We start from the raw sequence: 19,445 nt of genomic DNA on the forward strand, positions 1-19,445 counted from the left end.
AAAAAGACATTCTGCGAGATATCGAAATAAACTCTGTAAACATACAATAGTAGCAAAAAGCATGGAGAAATTAAAGCGTTGCCGTCATTTATTCACCCTTGTGCTATTCCAAACCCATATAACTTTTGGTAAATGTTTTGCATGAAAAGTCTCCTTAAAACATATTTTAATCACAGTTTGACATTTATATTTATTTATTATTCTAATGTAATGACATTTATTCTGTCCAAAAGCTCTCTGGAGCAACCACAGCAGTGCTCAACATCTCAAACAATTCATTTATATTCACAGACGATCAGCGGTCATAATTCATGGATGACCTCACGCCTGTGACATTATTGAAAATTTTACTGTGGGCGTATCTCTTGTGTCCATATGAAATCCTCTGACAAACCCCATCACCACATCCCACAGGCACAATTCTGGCACTGTGAACACAGGTCTGATGCAGCAGCATCAAAGAGAATAGAAACTTCAAACAGGCTGCTGGCACACACACACAAATCATGCAGTGCTGATTTCATGACAAATCAATTCTGACCAAGCACAGAGAATACAGATTAAAGAATGATAAAACCAAAATTCAATGATTAGAGGATGTGGTTCAATCATGGCCTCCTGTTTGTTTCAATGATTGTTCCCCTGAATGAAACATTAAGGTTATGTAATGCTTAAGGGATGCTCCACCCAAATACAAATTTGGTCATGAATTATGAGTAGTTACATACAAAGATAATCTCTAGATATGCTAATAAACCTTAAATAAACTTAAGAAAATTAGTCTAATATAAAGTGAAAATTGGGGTATTCCTCTAGAATGCCTACTTATTAAAACTGTACAAATATCTACACTATTTCCTGGACAGAAGTGAGATTACAGGGAGCACTAATGGAGATGTTGCTGAAGTATCCCGTATGTCGATAAACACACTAAGCTTCCCGAAATGCCTCGAGGAAAATAGCTCATTGTGTTACATTTATGTATTAGCTAAGGCTCAGATGTTTCTCCTAAAATTGCTCAGGAGACATACAAAAGAAACAAATGAGACAATTGTTAAAATACATGAAGAGAATGGAGGTTTGGGTACATTTGATGAGAAATGTTTGAGTTTATATTAAGATCTTCAATTTTATTGACTTGCAGACTTGACAAATCTGAGCTCAGTTTGTGACATTGCTGAGATCTCTTCTGAAACTAACGGAGACATTTGTGAGATTTATGGGTCATTTTCTCAGACGGAGATGCATGGGACTTCAGCAAAAGTCTCGATTTGTTCTCCCTTAAATCTCATTGATGTAAACATGAATTCTAACCCGTGAAACAGTAACGCATTTCGTTGAAAAATCTAGATTACTTGTTCATTCCATATAAAAAATCCCATTGTCATTCATTTTAGGACAAGAATGTAAGATTATAGACCCAGAACCAAGACCTCCGATTTCCATCACACATGCAACCCTCAAAGACCTCCACCACATCCAACCTTTTGAACTTCCACAGAGAAACGCTATTCTGAAAAGTTGGCTCGATTTTCATCCAGTGCATCCAGGATTTATGGGTAATTACACTGCAAAGACAGGATGAGCCATAAATGTTTGAGATTAAACAGCTCCCTGTTATCACAGAGCAGAAACAGGGCTGTTAATCCAGATGTCCACAACACAGAACACCACCCCGTAATAGATTTGGCACAACCATGTGATGAGATCAGACCAGATAGACAAGAGTGCAAAATAGATAGCAATAGATCCCCCCATCTCTAGCAGCCGCTGTGCCCAGCATACCGGTCAAACACTGCCATCATGTGTTCTCAAAAAAACATGTTTCATTCACCAAACAAAACCAAGCTGTCAATATCATTCGAAATGTAACTGAAATTGAATCGTTCAACAGGTAGCGATTCAAAAAAGCAAGCACAAAATTGTTCTTGTTTTAGCGTTTAGATAAATGAAGTATTGAAAAAATAACTGTTTTTAATACAATTTCATTATGAATGGCTAGATTTCATTATTTATGCATTGGCATGTAATGCATTTTCAGTGATGTGGGACTCCGACAGGGGAACCCAAAGTGGCAGAGCTGATCGAGCCCCCACGTCCCCCTTCCCACCTCCCTGGAGTCTTCGGTGTGAATCACCCTCATGAACGACCCAAATCACCTGCAACACACGCGCAACAGCTGCCACCACACGCACCGCAGGAGACGACACCGAAACAACCACCTGTTGATTCAGCATCCTCACCAAACAAACTAAAGATGCATTTACTTCAAAACAATTCATTTTTACCTCTAAATGATACAACATGCATCTTACTTTACATGAATGCAAACCTCACAAACCGCACACCTATTCAGTTTCTCGAGTGTAAACGTACTCTTCTCAAATAAAGAAATCCAAACTCTTACCTCACATTGGCATCTGCTACAGATCTCTCTTGATCCCTGTGTAAAGCCACATTGAGTGGGGACGCTCCACTCTTTGTTGGGTGGTGACGTCCGTGTGAGTGGCGTAGAGATTTTTGCAGTCACAGGTGGCTGCAACTCTGAATTAAAGCTCCCTGCCTCTCAGAGCTGGCCACAACAACTGAGAAGAGTGAAGATTCAGGGAGGCAGAGAGAGAGAGAGGTAGGAAGAGAGACAGATATAGCTACAGCTGGAGCAGCTGGCTGAACGTTAATGCAGTCAATCAGCGCAGCAACATGTGGTTATGAAGAGGAGCGGTTGCAAGAACAGAACACAGGAGCTCAAACCTGCATGTGACCTTGTCATGTGCAACAGATTAACATGAACCCCCTCCCCCCAACGCTCAATTTTTTCCTCAGCATCAGTACCACCCACCCAGCATCCCTCTCCCTAATGAGTGACGAGCGCGTCCATTCATGCATCCTGTTCGAAAGCCAGGGGACCACCGCCTGAAATGCAACACCATACATGGGGAAATGAAGATAATAGATTACACAAAAGGATTTTGTCTCGTATAGACATAATTACATAGAGAGCGGTGTATATTTGCGTTATTCTCACTATTTCCCACTCTTGCCCTCTGTTTCCTCACCTGATATGATTTGCAATGTGGGGGGGGGGTGGTTTTATTTTCTCTGAACGCATTTTTCGCACGTATGATCAATCTGCTTTTGTAGAAGATGTAACCATGACAATATTAAAAGACAACAGGTTGGTTCGAGAACGTGAGTGTGTGTTTTCCACTGTGCGGTGCCTTGGCTTAAACTCAGCTTCTGTTTCTCAATTAAATTAACATGTGCTATCTACAGTCCCTCTCTCTCGGCCGCTCCCTCACTCTCTTTTATCTCATCTTCTTGGATTTATTGAAGGCTGCATTGGTTGTCAAATCAAAAGGAAAGAAACCAGTGGTTTGGTGCGTGTCTAAAGACATGTGCATGCAATTGATAAGCTTTGGATAAAAGCATCTGTCAAATGCATAAATGTAAATCCTGACGAAGTCCTGACTCCCTGTGGTCATTAAAGATCTCATGGCATTTCTCGTAAAGAGTGGGGTTGTGACCTCGGTGTCCTGGCCAGATCCCCTCTACTGGCCCTTGTCAATCACGGCCTCCTAATAATCCTCACCCTCTGAATTAGCTCTATATCTCTGTCCTCTTCAGCTGTAGATGGTGTGTGGTGAACGGACTGGCGCCGACGCCGTTGTACTGTGGCTGCCGACCGTCACATCATCCAGGTGGATGCTGCACACTGGTGGTGGTGGTTGAGGAGAGACCCCCCTCATATGATTGTAAAGAGCTCTGGGTGTAATAAAGCAGATAAAGGGCTACATAAATGGCTCATTCATTCATTCATAAATGTAATGTAAAATGAAATAAAGAACAGCAACACAATACACTACATGTGATGCCATCTGATGATTCATTAGCAATGTTGATTATACTAATCTTCATATTATAAAGCCAAGGGTAGTATAAGAATATGAAACTCCTTTTATGAGAAAGCGCAGTGAACTAATGAAATGAAAAATACCTTTGTGTAGTGTGTTTTGGGCCTTATGCCAGTAGGATTTAAAGAAATGTTATTGATTCCCATCTGGGAATTATTAATATCCCAGCAAATCAGATGGTGTTAAAGCTTCTTTAATTTACACAGTTTTACAAAATTATAAAAACACTAAAGTTTATAAATAACAATGTAACAACAACACTTCTAACATTCTTTTACTGCACAAGAAATCTTCTAACTTCTAACATGTTCTTCGTTATTTTATGGCGACAAACCATCCTGATACGCCGTATACGCCGACTTCGCGTGGACATGCCTGTAAACTGTACGGCTTCACGTGGTATGCGCAGACAGCTCGTCGTATAATATCATAATAACGCGATGACAGAACGCTTCGCAAGCGTTCAGAAAGCTATCGCGGTAGTTGGATTTTCACGGTCTGCGCATGTTGCTCAAAACTGGCAAAATGCTCGATTCACGTGAGGAATATGCGTTAGTTTATCATTTATTGGGCTTTTTTAATGTTATCGTGTTTTAATGCTACTAAATCATTACAAACATTAATGTTTTAATGTCACTCAATAGTTTTCATTTTTGTTTTGTTACTAAATCAAGAAGTGGGAATTATCGGATCCCGGAGAGCACGTAAAGTTAACTGAATTCATGCATTTGCATAGGATCTGGAATTATCTATATAATTATACACGAATATGTACATAAATAATATAATTGTGTATTGTTTCAAATATAACGTTAGTCATACATATATTTGAAACGACTGAAATCGCATATAATACTTTAAAGCCTTAAGATGAATCATTTTACGATTTTGTGAACGAAAATGTAATCACATATATCAGTCTAGCTAAATAACTGATTTGGCAAATTTTGTAAGCTAAAATAGTTTTGGGACTAAAATGTACAACCAATGAAACGCCGGGAACTGAAAAATGTAATGTCCTTACTTCCGCTCGGACACCAGTGTGTGTGCCGTTAGTTTGCGCGTGCACGTGGAGCGGAGCTGAGTGAAATAAGTGGACATCTTTTACGGAGAGTTGACAAAACTCTTAATAATCCATATTAACATGACTGCGGCCATTGCACCTGACTCGTGGGCACTAGCTGTCGATGAACAAGAGACAACCACGTGTGTGAGTGAAAAAATGCGACTTTATTTTTTTACTTTATGAGTTAGCATGCTAGTTCATGCCGCGAGTCAGTCGGCGCATGCATATCCAAATCTATACACCAAGAGTCTTGGTCTATTTACAGTCTATTCACAATACAGAGACAGTTTTTGTCATACTAATTATTGAATGTATATTATGTAATGTTGTACGTTGACCGGGTTTATGTTTAATATGCCTGTGAATTGTGTACTTTGAAAGCAGATCGGAAAGTTGCGGTTGGTGGAGGCAGGAGATGCACCAAGATTCAAGTTTAATGGTAATCGCATTTCTAACTCCCTGTTAATAAATATAGTTTTGTATATCCTATTACAATCCAATTTGTTGTTTTATTACAAAATATGATCGTAATAAATTTCTAAGTGTTCAAATGTATTTCGGCATTGTCTCAAGTCATTTATTTGTCTCCATTGGCCTTTTCTAGGAGGACCAAGAGGTTCAGAGGATGCTGACAAATCAGATGAAGAGGAAAAAGGTTCATTTTCAGTAATATGTGGAAATCCTTTGTGCTTGTTTGCTTTAACACATTAGTAGTTTGGCAAGTTTAATAGTTTAGCTATTCATTGTTGGACCCTAAAAACCATTCATCTGCTATTAGAGGACAAAGCTGTGCAGTCACTCCTCAATAAGCTGATCCGAAGCAATTTGGTCAACAACACAAACCAAGTGGAGGTTCTTCAGAGAGACCCCAATTCCCCACTGTATTCAGTCAAGACCTTTGAGGAGCTTAGATTGTGAGTACTTAAACTCACCTTTGCGCAGTAAAGGAATTGTTCACCCAAAAATTACAATTATGTCATTATTTACTCACCTTTAGTTTGTTTCAAACCTGTCAACATTTCTTTGTTCTGCCAAACACAAAGGAAGATATTTGGAAGAACGTCAGTAACCAAACAGATGTCATCCCCCGTTGACAACCATAGAATTATGGCAGGAAATAGGGGATGACATTTGTTTGGTTACTGACGTTCTTCCAAATATCTTCCTTTTGTGTTTAGCAGAACAAAGTAATGTATACATATATTTTTGGGTGAACCATCTCTTTAACTTAACATTAAGTGTCTAAATCTATATCTCACTTGCTTTATTTACTCTTAAATCAGGAAACCTCAACTACTCAAAGGTGTGTATGAAATGGGCTTCAACAGACCTTCAAAAATCCAGGAGAATGCGCTTCCCATGATGCTTGCAGAACCGTGAGTCCACTTATTTATTACACTCTCTTGAAAACGCTAAGAAGTAAGTCGTAGTAAAATACTAGTGTGTATATATACACTATACCGTATGTGTTTCAGACCTCAGAATCTTATCGCTCAGTCTCAGTCAGGCACTGGTAAAACAGCCGCCTTCGTGCTGGCCATGCTCAGCCATGTGGACCCAGCCTTTAACTGGGCTCAGGTTAGTGTGAGAGAAGAACGTTTCTCTTAGCAAAAATGAATTCAACTTATAACTGAAAGATTTGAATCCATAACATTGCGTAACTTAGTTAAAAGTTTGGTTTATCTAAATAAGGGTGTTTTTTTCCTTTATTGTTGTTCATGTTAATATTTTCTTTCAGTGTCTGTGTATTTCTCCCACATACGAGCTCGCTCTGCAAACCGGCAAAGTCATCGAGCAGATGGGAAAGTTTTACTCCGAAGTCAAACTGGCATATGCTGTCAGAGGACATAGAAGTAAGTGGCTGTATGTCAGCCTTACAATCTAAGAGTCATGTGTAGCTCTAGATGTAAATGTGTGTCATGGCTGCTTTGTCGTCACCCAGTGGACCGGAGCTGTAAAATCAAGGAGCAGGTTGTCATCGGGACACCTGGAACAGTTCTAGACTGGTGCACTAAACTAAAGCTCATCGACCCGAAAAAGATCAAAGTGTTTGTTCTGGACGAGGCTGATGTCATGATCGCCACACAGGGACATCAGGACCAAAGCATCCGCATTCAGAGGTGAGCTCGCTCCAATGTTCAGAAGAAAAGATTTTATACGCAGAAACCGATCACATATCTAAAACGCAGATGTTCTTGTATTTTTCATCCTATCATAGAATGCTTTCCAAAGGCTGTCAGATGTTACTTTTCTCTGCTACTTTTGAGGACTCTGTGTGGAATTTTGCCAAGCGGGTCATTCCAGACCCCAACATCATCAAGCTGAGGCGAGAAGAGGAGACTCTGGACAATATCAAGCAGTACTACGTGCTTTGCAAAAGCAAAGAAGACAAATTCAATTCGCTCTGTAATGTTTATGGAGCCATTACTATTGCTCAAGCAATGATCTTCTGTCGTGTAAGTCTTTCTAAATAATGTCTAAAGTAAGGTTTATAGTTGCTTTTTGTTTTTTTGCATTTGTTATTTTCACCCGATTGTCGACTTTTGTCAGACTCGGAAAACAGCGAACTGGCTCGCAGGACAGATGTCAGAAGAGGGCCACCAGGTGGGGCTCCTCAGCGGAGAAATGACAGTCGGACAAAGAGCCGCAGTTATCGAACGGTTCAAAGTTGGAAAGGAGAAGGTTCTCATCACTACTAATGTCTGTGCGAGGGGTGAGTGCACTCTTGTTTTGTATTTACAGCTAATAAAATGAGAATTTAAAATATACATATTGGGTGAGGCATCTGTTCGTTTCAGAGCTAATTTGTAACCTCAATTAACATTATTTCAATAACCGTATTGGCCACAAGCAGGTATTGATGTTGAACAAGTGTCTGTGGTGATCAACTTTGACCCGCCTGTGGACAAGGACGGCTGTCCAGACAACGAGACATACCTCCACAGGATCGGTAGAACAGGACGATTTGGCAAGAGAGGACTTGCAATCAACATGGTGGACAGCCAGAAGAGCATGGAGATCCTAAAAAGAATTGAGAAGCATTTTAGTAAGTCTCTTCATTATTTTTAATTGTTGAAGCGAAAGTTCATTAGAAATATAAAAATGTCACTGTTTACCCACCATCAGATTTAATTGTTTACCCACGCTGTCGTGACAGTTTTTTAACATGAAAATAATCATTTTTATTGATTGAAATCTTAAATGAAATTTGTAGTGTGACAACAGCTGAATGGAGTTTACTTTTTCTTGTCATTGTATGGAAAATAAAGAGTAATTCAGCAAATTGTCTTCGGTTGCCAGGAGGACTACAGAATTTTCTGGTCAATTATATTATTTAAGCATTAGTGTCTGTTTTTCCATTTGCTCAAATTTATCATTTTGATAAATTTCAACAGATAAGAAAATACTGAGGCTCGACACGGATGATCTTGATGAAATTGAAAAAATCGCCAGCTGAAGAAAATACACATCATGTGACATCAACAGAATCAGTTCGGCTGTTCATTTAACAAGATTTCTGATGATTACATAAATTTCAGATCTACATTTTGTTTTACATTGTACCTCACAAAGCTTTATGCCAAATAGTTTTGATTCTGAACATATCGTTTCTAAGAGTTTAAAACCCTGTTGAAAATGTTTGCTTTTGACAGTGTTTGTCAATCTCTTGGTTAGAAGTGAAATACTGTTGCATTACGAATTCCTAAATGATTACTTCATTAAGCAATTTTGTTTGTTAGCCACTTGAATTTGAGGCTAAATTAATACTTGAAAAGATTTCAGTGTGCCTGCAAATTGACACCAAATTATATATTATTGGCAAAATATCACCAATGGCCTTAACCACTACCTTTCCTCAATTGCACTTTAGAATTAAAGACATTTTCTAAAAATATTTATTGTAAGAAATACAATAAAATATTTTCATATTATATATAGATAAAACAACGCAGTTGTGCTTTAGAGTAGTTTTGAACAAGGTTTCTCTCTTGCATTGTTTTGTGGTTTAAAGAATAAGTTTTAGTTGACCTGTGAAGCTCTTTGAACTTTGGTTAGTATGTTCTGTTGTGTTGCAGGAATGGAGCATCTTTAAAACAATGAAGACCGATGCAGCTCTATTGTTAGATATTGCTGCACTGCTGTTTGCTAAAACAAAATTTTTGTTGTTGTGCTGTTTACATTTTGCTTGGTTGTCCAAGCTGTTTACACTAGAGAATGTGAATTTAAGTCAAGTTTATTGGTTGAGAATTTAAGACTTGCGTATTTCTTTGAAAGCATTTATCTGCAGCATTTCACCTCGTGTTTTGCATATTTATGCTTTTAATTGTATTTTCCTAACCATTCTTATCATTAAAACAACTGCCGGTTGGCCCATTTATGTCTGGCATGTCATCGTTTTTATTATGCATTAAATACAACACCTTTCATAATCCGTTGTACCAAATTTTAAAACAGGTATTTTTGAGTTGTGCTTTTACTGCGGTGACCTAAATTATCATTTGTCAGGTAGCAGATATGCATGTGTGAAGCTGAAATTATATTTTGTTATTTTATGACAATAATATCACAATTCACAGTGACCTTCAGAGGTAAATTTGGTTTGAAAAGAAATTATATAAAAATAAGGTGTTAAAAGAAAGTTTATTATTTCATACGTTAATATCTAACAACAACAATGAAGAGACTGGTGAGATAGACAGTAAGAACATTAGAAGAGTTACCCACTTAGCACATTTCAAAAATGCAAAATGTGAATCCTGTGTTGAAATGTTAGTAATTCAAACTGGCCATGAACCTGAGTGTCAATCAAATTAATGGGATCGGTCACCCAAAAAACAAAATAATGTTTGTTGTTTAAAACATGTATATGACTCTTCTGTGGAACACGAAAGATATTTTAAGAAATGTCTTCGTGGTTTTGTGTCCATACATGGAGTCAATAATGTTGGCCATGTTATTTTCATACCAACAGTCTTCAAATCCTCTTTTGTGTTTTACAGTAAAAAGTCATACAGGTTTGAAATGACATGAGAAGAAAATGAAATATTTTTTGTCTTTTTACGCATCTATTTCAAGGTAAATCCATATTGCTGTCATCTTGGGAAATGCATAAAACTGATTTGTTTAGGACGCCACACTGAGCTAAGGTCATATTCAGGTTTGTAAAGGTCCTACGTGGGACATCCATAGTCTCAATTATGCAATTCTCATACTTCTCGCCAAATTCAGCCTCTGAGTTTGATAGCACCACCTGCAGCTTGTCTGATGGATGGAAATGGCACTTGAATCTTTGACCACTTGGATTTCTGATAGCAAGCAGCAGGTCTGGCTCATCTTGTGGCATGATCCCTGTTATAGTCCCCTTTAACATCACAACTGAGCGGTTTGGGCGATTTAAAGGATTCCTCATCCCTGCATTGTCCTGGGTCTTTGATGGGTTACCTGGAACACACTGTTGCTTACATAATCTGCGGCTGTTGCCACCATGATCCAGCTGCAAGGCCTTCCGCTCCACACCTGCACCGGATACATTTCCTGTTGTTTTCTCCTCTATGGAGGGGAGAACCCTGTATCTGTTCAGTGAAGAAGGCTCGTCCGGGGGTCTGTCAAAGATTTCACCCAGTACCTCTGTGAACGGTTGATTTCTGCGTCTCAGAACCGCTTGAGGTTGAAGGCATTGGTTTAACTTGGTTGGAGGTTGAGGTGAAAGTGCGGGAGGCTGGACAGGTGTTTCCACCCTCTGAAAGTGAGACATCATAGGTCTTCTGCGTCCCTTAGAAGACTTTGGCCTGATCACCTGCATCTTTTCCCCAGAAGACATTTAATTCGGATAGACTGATAGCTAGACAGACAGACAGACCACAATATTAGCTTATGACATTATCTCATGCACCGCATCAAACTTTTATAATTCACACGACTTCATGTTGTTTTGGTTTTATTTTAATTTAATATATTAATGCAAATATCGCATTGAAATCATATTTTAGACGTCTCATACCTTGTTTCAATCGTTGCAGAAGTCGGAAGGCATTTTCACTACCGTCTGCAATGTTGCGTCGTTTCCATGGTAACGTCTCCAACACGTAAGCGCGCATGAGCGACAACTTTCGCTTGTGGTACACTAAAGGCGTAATTTGCGGGTGGGACACGAGCCCACCACCTTTTGGAAGATATTAAGAAATGCTTGCGGAAGGTGTGTATTGTTTAGGGTCCATGCACAACAAAAACGCGTAATAAGGGACATTTTGTCATAGGAATAAACTGTTTTAAGTGTAAATGATAGAAACCACTGTGAGATCTTGAGTCAAAAAGCGGATTAGCCAATGGACGGACCGGACCAGATAAACATTCCCAACGAGTTATTACAGAAACAATTTTATTAAAATATACATTTATTTTTGCCCCACCACTTTTCAAAACAAAGTTATGCAACTGTGATACACAATAATATTTGGATATATTTCTAGAATATTTTTAATATTGTAACCCTGGTTTTATGTGTGGGTATGATAACAAATATAATATACATTTAAAGATACTGAAACATAACAAAAATGATATAAAAATAATCCTATTGCAACTGATATTAACGCATCAATATAGATTGATTAATTCTTTAACGAAACAGACACATGTCCATTCAGCAATTCATCATTCAATTCAATTCAATTTTATTTATAGAGCGCTTTTCACAATTTGCATTGTTCCAAAGCAGCTTTGCAGTGGAAAAAAAGATAAAACACAGTACATGAATAGTTAAACTTGTAATATAAACACCTAGTAAATAATATCTAACGTCAGCAGTCTCCCGGTGGATTATTTTGCATATTTCGCATTAAGAGAATGCTTGGCTGAAAAGATGTGTCTTTAGTCTAGATTTAAAAGTGTGTCTGATCCTCGAATAATATCAGGAAGGTTATTCCAGAGTTTAGGTGCCAAGTATGAGAAAGCTCGACCCCCTTTGGTGGATTCAGTTATTCTAGGTGTTATCAAAAGTCCTGAGTTTTGAGATCTAAGAGAGGTAGGTAGGAAGGGGCTAAACCCTTTAAGGCTTTATAAGTGATTAACAGTACATCCTTCAACTTGCAGTTTATAATCAGAAATGTTCGGTCCAGTCCTGTAATAGTCTCCTGAAGACATATTTAAAAAGACATAAGTGAGATAAATTTGTAAGTGAATGTGATAAATAATACAACATTAGTGATAAAAACACACAGATTTCCCAGAACATAATATTTTATTACTGTGATGCATTATAGTTAATCGTATCAGGATTTTCCCCTTTTGCAGGTTCAGCAAAGCTGCAGTTGTATGAAGCCCAAAACTGAATTCAAGTAAAATAATAAAGAAATAAAGGCATTACCAGCAAAACAAGGATCAAAGAAAACGTGTTCATTACTTGGAATTCAAATACATACTGCCCTATGTCATTTAATTTAATTTAAATGAAACACATATAATATACATTCTTCCCCATGAATACATTTTCTTTGTTCTTTAGACTTTTATAAAAATATTAAAATACAATCATTTTAATGCCTACTTGACCAACAAGAGAAAACTGTAGTGTTTGTACATAAAGACAGAACCTTTTTTTTAAATAATTTTCAGAATCTTTAAAATGTATGCATTTATCTGCCTTTTGTGTTAGTCCGTCAAATTCCACCAAAAAATTTATCAAATCAACATTTTAAAACAGAAAGACAGCCAAACAAGTGTATATTTGTAGTAAAGTGAGTATGTGCCATAAGGACATGTATCGATCACCCAAGTATCGAGTAACTGCATTTGTCATGCATCTATGGTAACTCCAGGAGGTTGTTTTTGGCATACAGGTCTTCTGTGATCTGGTATACTTCCGAGATAAGAGGTAATGATTCTCCTAACAGAGCAACCACCTGCGCGTGATCCCCTGCATTCATCACTTCAAAGAATGTGTCACGACCTGGAAGGGCACAGAATGCCACTCCTACAGCTTTGCGGATAAGCCACGGGTGGTGCTGAGCCAGAGACTCATTATAGGCATCCAAGCACATGACAGAGGTTTTGCCGTCCTCTTTGCTGGTTCGTAGACTGTCGAGAAAAAGCTCAAGCCAGCGTAGAGCCCTGTGTAGTCTCAAAAGAGTACGGCAACCTGATTCAGGGTGGTTGCCTCTTTTGGTGATGTCCACCAGGTCGTTTTCCAGTTCATACTTCACCATGGACTGGACTGTTACATAGTGGGATCCATTTTCACCCGTAAGTAAGTTCTCTAGGATCTGAATCTTGCTGACCACATCCTTGGAGATGAAGGAAAACACGTTCCCCAGAGTATTCATGAAGCTGTTCGGAGAATTCACGATGGGGAGGGAAGAATTGACATGATCAATGAACAGCAGATGATCGTTTTAACCAGTGTTTACCTTTTCAGGCATTGCAACATTTATGACCAACACATTTCCATGACAAAGGTCAATCTTAAGGGTGACACAAGCTTTTTTTATTAATAACAAATACCCACCTGACCAGCTCTTGCCATCCTGCTAGATAATATTTAACGTAAACCTCCTTTTTCTCGCCCAGACATGATCTGAATGTTTCCAATACTTTCTGTAGACTGAACGCATCTGCCATTTCTTACGTTTCTTACGTAACTACCAAACGGAAACTAAATCGAATTTGTAACCTTGCGCTTTCGCTTAAACTCTTTATGTGTTATTTATTAAATCTTAACAAAAATCGTGTTATTGTCTCATTGGGACGATTTCGCCGTGTTCCCCTTGCTTTGATGCCTACTTCCTGGATTTGCGGCGATCGTTTTACAACGTAACAGCACTGTGCCAATCAAATCGCACATTTAATGTCACATGATACATTGAGAGTTGTGATTGAACGCTTGTTTCTTGCGTCCGACCGGCTGCGTTTCAAAGCACAGCGAGCTGACTACATAGACAGTTTTAGTCACGGAAGTGACCTATAATAGCGTTTAGTAAGGGGAGATGATACGTTTCGACACACAGACAGTAATTGCAACATGGCTGCGGCGTGAAGTTCTCTTGCTAATCTGTTTTTGTATGCGTTTGGCTTTTAATGTTGTCATTCTATTCACGGCTGTAAAATCTGTACATTTGATCTAAATGTCTGGATTGTTTGTGTCACTTGTTCGTTTATTTTGTCGCAAGTTGACGTAGAGGTAGCAGATATGTAAGTTACACATGTTGATTATTTATCAGATCATCAGCAGCAGCATCATTTAAGAAACACGTGAATTTCTGATCTCTTTAAGCCTCGAAAGATGCCTGATATTAAAGTCACGCCTTTAGGTAAGATGTTTGCTTTTAATCGTAGATGGCAATTCGTAACTTTGACGAATAAGTCAGATCAGCAGTATTATCTTTGACTGTACTGTAATAAAGACTAGTTATTGTTATATAATGTATAGTAATTGATTCAAATAGTGCATTGTTATGTCTGTTTGCAATATATATGTATTAAAATGTTGTAATATACAATTAAATGTTATTATAGGGTAGAAATCTATGTCATGTTTGAAATTGAATTTAGTTCAAACATGACATAGTCTTATATTTTAAAAGGCGAATAAATGTAATAATAGTATAAATGTAATGTTATGTTGCAGGTGCTGGTCAGGATGTCGGGCGCAGCTGCATTCTGGTCTCTATCGGAGGGAAAAACATCATGCTTGACTGTGGGATGCACATGGGCTACAATGATGATGTGTGTTCATTAAAACAACACATTTCATGTTTGTTATCTTTCCCTGATGATCAGTTTCACTCTGTCAGCCGCTGTTAACACTTCGATTCGTGTCGATATTTCCCAACAGAGACGTTTTCCGGATTTCAGTTACATTACCCAAAATGGTCGCCTCACTGAGTTCTTGGACTGCGTCATCATCAGGTCTGTATATAGTTGACGTGTTCTGTAGCGGTTGTGTGAGTTTTTCTTGCATCCTCTGTTGACGGTTTCCACCTCGTTCAGTCATTTCCATCTGGATCACTGCGGTGCTCTGCCCTACATGAGTGAGATGGTGGGTTACGACGGGCCCATTTACATGACCCACCCTACCAAAGCTATCTGCCCCATTCTCCTGGAGGACTTCAGAAAGATCACGGTGGACAAAAAGGGGGAGACAAACTTTTTCACCGCACAGATGATCAAAGACTGCATGAAGAAGGTTGTGCCTTTGAACCTCCATCAAACGGTTCAGGTAAAAGTCAGCTTTTGTAATCGCAAATGATTGCATGTTAGGTGAACGTTTGTGTCCTTTATGAACACTGTGTTTTTATTTGTGTCTTTTTTAATGGCTTATGAGTGTATTTGTATTTGATCTCAATCCAGGTGGACGAAGAGCTTGAGATCAAAGCTTACTATGCCGGTCACGTACTGGGAGCGGCCATGGTCCAAATCAAAGTTGGCTTAGAATCTGTCGTCTACACGGTGAGTATCTTACTGTCTGTTACGTCCTATAATGTTCCACTTTTATTTTAATTTGCAAAGGTCAATCTATTTATGCAGGGGGATTACAACATGACACCAGACCGACATTTGGGGTGAGTACAATGTCTTTAGAATTTTCCAGGAATTATGTATATCTTTAAATGACAATTCTCTTTTATTTCAGAGCTGCATGGATTGATAAATGTCGACCGGATATCTTGATATCCGAGTCCACATATGCCACCACGATCAGAGACTCGAAACGCTGCAGGGAGAGAGATTTCTTAAAGAAAGTTCATGAGACCGTGGAAAGAGGAGGGAAGGTAAGGGATGCTAAACGTAGGCTTTCTCTCCAACGATGTGCGTTTGTGCTATTTCTTTAGCTTGTTTTCTGTCATTCTAGGTCTTGATTCCTGTGTTTGCTCTGGGAAGAGCTCAAGAACTCTGCATCCTGTTGGAAACTTTCTGGTAAACCTAAAAGCTTTCCATTTGTTATAAACTATGCCTCTTATAATCTGGTGTGTAACAGCAGGTCTTTCACTCTGACAGGGAGAGAATGAATCTGAAAGCCCCCATTTATTTCTCCACGGGTCTGACTGAGAAAGCCAACCACTACTACAAGCTTTTCATCACTTGGACCAATCAGAAGATTCGCAAGACCTTTGTACAGCGAAACATGTTTGAGTTCAAGCACATCAAAGCTTTTGATCGGTCCTACGCAGATAACCCTGGACCAATGGTAAGATTGCTAACGTCATATAGATTATGTCAGCAGGTTTTCCACCGGAATGGTAGAACTTGTTAAAATAACTTTAAGCAGCTATTGGAGACGAATTGATGAATGTTCTATGAATCTGCTCCGTCAGGTTGTGTTTGCCACTCCTGGAATGTTGCATGCTGGGCAGTCCTTACATATATTTAAGAAATGGGCTGGCAATGAAAAGAACATGGTAAAGTACATTTACATTATAAAACTCGTTCAAATGTTTTTGCTTATATTGGTGCAGAGAAGAAGACAAAATCTTGAATGTTTGTCTTTGTATCTCTCAGGTTATCATGCCGGGTTATTGTGTGCAAGGAACTGTGGGACACAAAATCCTGAATGGGCAGAAGAAACTGGAGATGGAGGGAAGAGCAACGGTAATGAGTCCAACAAATCTGTTTGCCACTAGAGAGACATATATATATATATATGTGCATTGTTGCAAAGCAGCTTTACAGGAGAAAATAAGAAAAACACAGAAAAGTATAAACACAGCGCATGGTGTTTATAGAACAAGCAAGATCATTCTAATAAATAATATCTAATAAAAGCAGTCTCCCGGTGAGTAAGCCAACACAGCCCTGTGGCGTGGAAACAAAAACCTCAATAATAAATAAATGTAGAAAATAATCTCAGGAGAAACCAGTCTCAGTCGGGAGGGCCAGGTCCCCTCTGACATGTCACAGCTGCACTCAGTGACTTCGACTAAAAGAACGTTGTACATTGTCCATGATGTGTCACGTTTGCTTGTTGGTTTTCAGCTGGACGTGAAGCTGCAGGTGGAGTACATGTCATTCAGCGCTCACGCAGATGCCAAAGGCATCATGCAGCTGATCCGCATGGCAGAACCGCGTAACATGCTGCTGGTGCACGGAGAGGCCAAGAAAATGGAGTTCCTTAAAGACAAGATCGAACAGGAATTCAGTTAGTAACCATTTTCTTATAATGCATGTGTTGTTTGGGATGCTTATTTTTGCTGTGGAAATTATATGAGAATGGTGGTTATTTTGTTTTTGCTGTGACCAATATCGTAAGCGGTCGATTGTTTTGACCCATGCAGATATCAGTTGCTATATGCCAGCCAATGGAGAGACGACGACCATCGTGACGAACCCCAACGTCCCAGTGGACATCTCGCTCAACCTGCTCAAGAGAGAAATGGCTCTTGGAGGTGATCACTCATACACACACACACACACAAATTCCCACCGTTACCACTCTGTCATACAGTTAAATATGACTATAAATACCTCAAGTATTTTGTTATTATAATAGTTTAGATGTTTTAAAATCATCAAATCATGTCAGTGCTGTGGCTCAGACACTGTTTTGCTGTCTTTTTTGAATTAATTCACCAAAGATTTATGATGAAACTGTCTCTCCCAGGTCCATTGCCGGATCTTAAAAGGCCTCGCACCATGCACGGCACGTTAATAATGAAAGACAATGTAAGTTGCCTCGGCTCTATTCAGTAGATGCTTACATTTCATTTCTTTATTCATAACCTTATATCTGTATATTTGCCGTTTGTGGCGTGTGTGTAGAGTCTGCGGCTCGTATCTCCAGAACAGGCGCTCAAAGAGCTCGGCCTCAGTGAACATCAACTGCGCTTTACCTGCCGCGTCCAGCTGCACGACTCTCACAGCGACAGCGACACACTCGGGCGCATTTACACCTATCTCAAGAGGTCTGACCGCTATCTGTCTGTATAGCGAATAGATGTTAATCGTGAACGTTACGATCATTTTAACAGCTCGTTTGGCCATCAGGTTTCTGAAGGACTGCAGTTTTTAAACAGCAGTATAAAATACTGACAATTATTTCAGTTGCCGTCACTAGTTCGTTGTCTTGTATTGACCTTCAATAAATATTATACTGTACATTTTTTTATTATCATTATTACGCTGATCATTTTTAGATGCATTTGACGTCATTTGCAAAGTGATTTAAACGTTTGCGTTCAGATCAGATTGACATAATCTATGCATGTGTGTAAAATAAATAACATGTATAGAGATACTGTGTGACATTATCAGATAAAAAGAGGAAAGTACAGAGATATGTTTGCATTGCAGAGAGGTGAGTCAATTCACACCTTGTGGTATAAAAATAATTGTCAGTAAATGTGGGCAGACACTGTATGAGGCATGAAGGTATGGGTTTTAGTGTTAATTTCTGTGTTCTTCATTTCTTACAGTGCATTGAAAAATTACAGCGTCCAGCACCTGCCCGACGGTACTGTTATCGTGGAGTCCATTGTTATTAAAGTGACCTCATCGCCTGAGGAGCCAAACCTCAAAGTCATCCTGCTCTCCTGGAGTTATCAGGTAAACCAATGACAATACACACTAACGGTTCTGTGTACAGATACTATTGTTCGGTTTCTTGTCACAGTCAATGGGTGGGCTTAGCTAGGTACCACACAATACTGTTTATAAATGAGATTGTTTTGGTGGAAATGCATTTATTTGTTTTACGTCGAGTATGTACTCAAGACAAAGGTCTTGTTGTTTGTGGTTGTGGTCTGAGAGTGTTGCTGTAGTGGCATTTACTTTTTGCCCACATGGAACTTTCTGAATGTTTCCAAACAGCCATACTGTAGGTTTCACACATGCTGATATTCACGAACTGTTTTCTCAGATTAAATCTCATCTTTACATTTTAATTAATACAGTATTTACCCCAAAATCGTTTTTGTTGAAAAGTATTCATGAACAGAACGGTCTTCTTGGTTAGATGATGAAATATGAATCTTTTTCTGTTCTCCTCAGGATGAAGAATTGGGCAGTTTTTTGTCAACGCTGTTGAAGAAGGGTTTGCCTTCGTGACTTTGATAAATATACACTGCTGTTTGACTATGGTTTAAAAAAGAATAAAGTTTTTTTTAGGAAAAATGAATGAATTTACTTGACTGATTTGCAAAAGTATATTTATTTATAAATCTTGCATCAAAGAACTCAGCAAAGATCATTGAAATTTGGCACTTGAAACCAAATGCAGGTCTATTTAGTCCTTTGACGTATATCATTTGTGCTTTGTAATAACAATGACATTTATTCACTTGGCAGATGCTTTTATCTTGTACAAAGTGACTAACTGTTATAATTCTGTATAGCCTGCTTTTACAATTGCAGACAAGAATGTAAACTTGTGTACATACATTACACAAATCATGTTTTTCGGATTTTACAGAATAAACGCTGCTTAAGGTCATTAACCACCTCAAAAATGATTGTGAAAGTGAATACACTCCCTTATTCCT

The 19,445-nt window shown here is 38.7% G+C and overlaps 4 protein-coding genes across 5 annotated transcripts; 2 read left to right on the top strand and 2 right to left on the bottom strand.

The window, feature by feature from the left end:
• Nucleotides 1-4,943: 4,943 nt before the first annotated feature.
• On the top strand, nucleotides 4,944-9,354 carry ddx19a (DEAD-box helicase 19a). Its single transcript, XM_079477524.1, has 12 exons — nucleotides 4,944-5,121; nucleotides 5,362-5,416; nucleotides 5,582-5,632; nucleotides 5,756-5,891; nucleotides 6,261-6,353; nucleotides 6,453-6,555; nucleotides 6,716-6,830; nucleotides 6,920-7,097; nucleotides 7,196-7,433; nucleotides 7,528-7,690; nucleotides 7,832-8,023; nucleotides 8,373-9,354. Exons 1-12 carry the CDS (start codon nucleotides 5,056-5,058, stop codon nucleotides 8,432-8,434), a joined length of 1,452 nt encoding a protein of 483 aa, XP_079333650.1. The 5' UTR covers nucleotides 4,944-5,055; the 3' UTR covers nucleotides 8,435-9,354.
• Nucleotides 9,355-10,048: 694 nt separating this feature from the next.
• Nucleotides 10,049-10,798, bottom strand: ubxn10 (UBX domain protein 10; the record flags this gene model as incomplete). The annotated part of the gene is made up of 1 exon (XM_079478257.1): nucleotides 10,049-10,798. The coding sequence occupies one exon, from the start codon at nucleotides 10,796-10,798 to the stop codon at nucleotides 10,049-10,051; it is 750 nt and encodes a 249-aa protein (XP_079334383.1).
• A 1,400-nt stretch (nucleotides 10,799-12,198) lies between these two features.
• cptp (ceramide-1-phosphate transfer protein) lies at nucleotides 12,199-13,793 on the bottom strand. The gene is made up of 2 exons (XM_079478518.1): nucleotides 13,481-13,793; nucleotides 12,199-13,302 (listed from the first exon to the last, which is right to left on the bottom strand). The coding sequence occupies exons 1-2, from the start codon at nucleotides 13,591-13,593 to the stop codon at nucleotides 12,780-12,782; spliced, it is 636 nt and encodes a 211-aa protein (XP_079334644.1). The 5' UTR covers nucleotides 13,594-13,793; the 3' UTR covers nucleotides 12,199-12,779.
• Nucleotides 13,794-13,843: 50 nt separating this feature from the next.
• On the top strand, nucleotides 13,844-19,407 carry ints11 (integrator complex subunit 11). Of its 2 annotated transcripts, none has more exons than XM_079478519.1 (18): nucleotides 13,844-14,163; nucleotides 14,246-14,282; nucleotides 14,600-14,697; nucleotides 14,807-14,880; nucleotides 14,962-15,190; nucleotides 15,322-15,420; nucleotides 15,499-15,533; nucleotides 15,605-15,743; nucleotides 15,824-15,888; nucleotides 15,970-16,159; nucleotides 16,287-16,370; nucleotides 16,471-16,560; nucleotides 16,945-17,107; nucleotides 17,244-17,354; nucleotides 17,570-17,631; nucleotides 17,728-17,870; nucleotides 18,381-18,510; nucleotides 18,955-19,407. In XM_079478519.1, the coding sequence occupies exons 2-18, from the start codon at nucleotides 14,255-14,257 to the stop codon at nucleotides 19,009-19,011; spliced, it is 1,797 nt and encodes a 598-aa protein (XP_079334645.1). In that variant the 5' UTR covers nucleotides 13,844-14,163; nucleotides 14,246-14,254; the 3' UTR covers nucleotides 19,012-19,407. The 2 variants fall into 2 exon arrangements, with proteins under 2 accessions (XP_079334645.1, XP_079334646.1); XM_079478520.1 differs by having other exon boundaries at nucleotides 13,969-14,031; nucleotides 14,193-14,282; nucleotides 18,955-19,395.
• The last annotated feature ends 38 nt before the right edge of the window (nucleotides 19,408-19,445 follow it).

The sequence above is a fragment of the Barbatula barbatula genome (assembly GCF_947034865.1).
Source record: "Barbatula barbatula genome assembly, chromosome: 17".
In the NCBI taxonomy this organism is placed as follows: domain Eukaryota; kingdom Metazoa; phylum Chordata; class Actinopteri; order Cypriniformes; family Nemacheilidae; genus Barbatula; species Barbatula barbatula.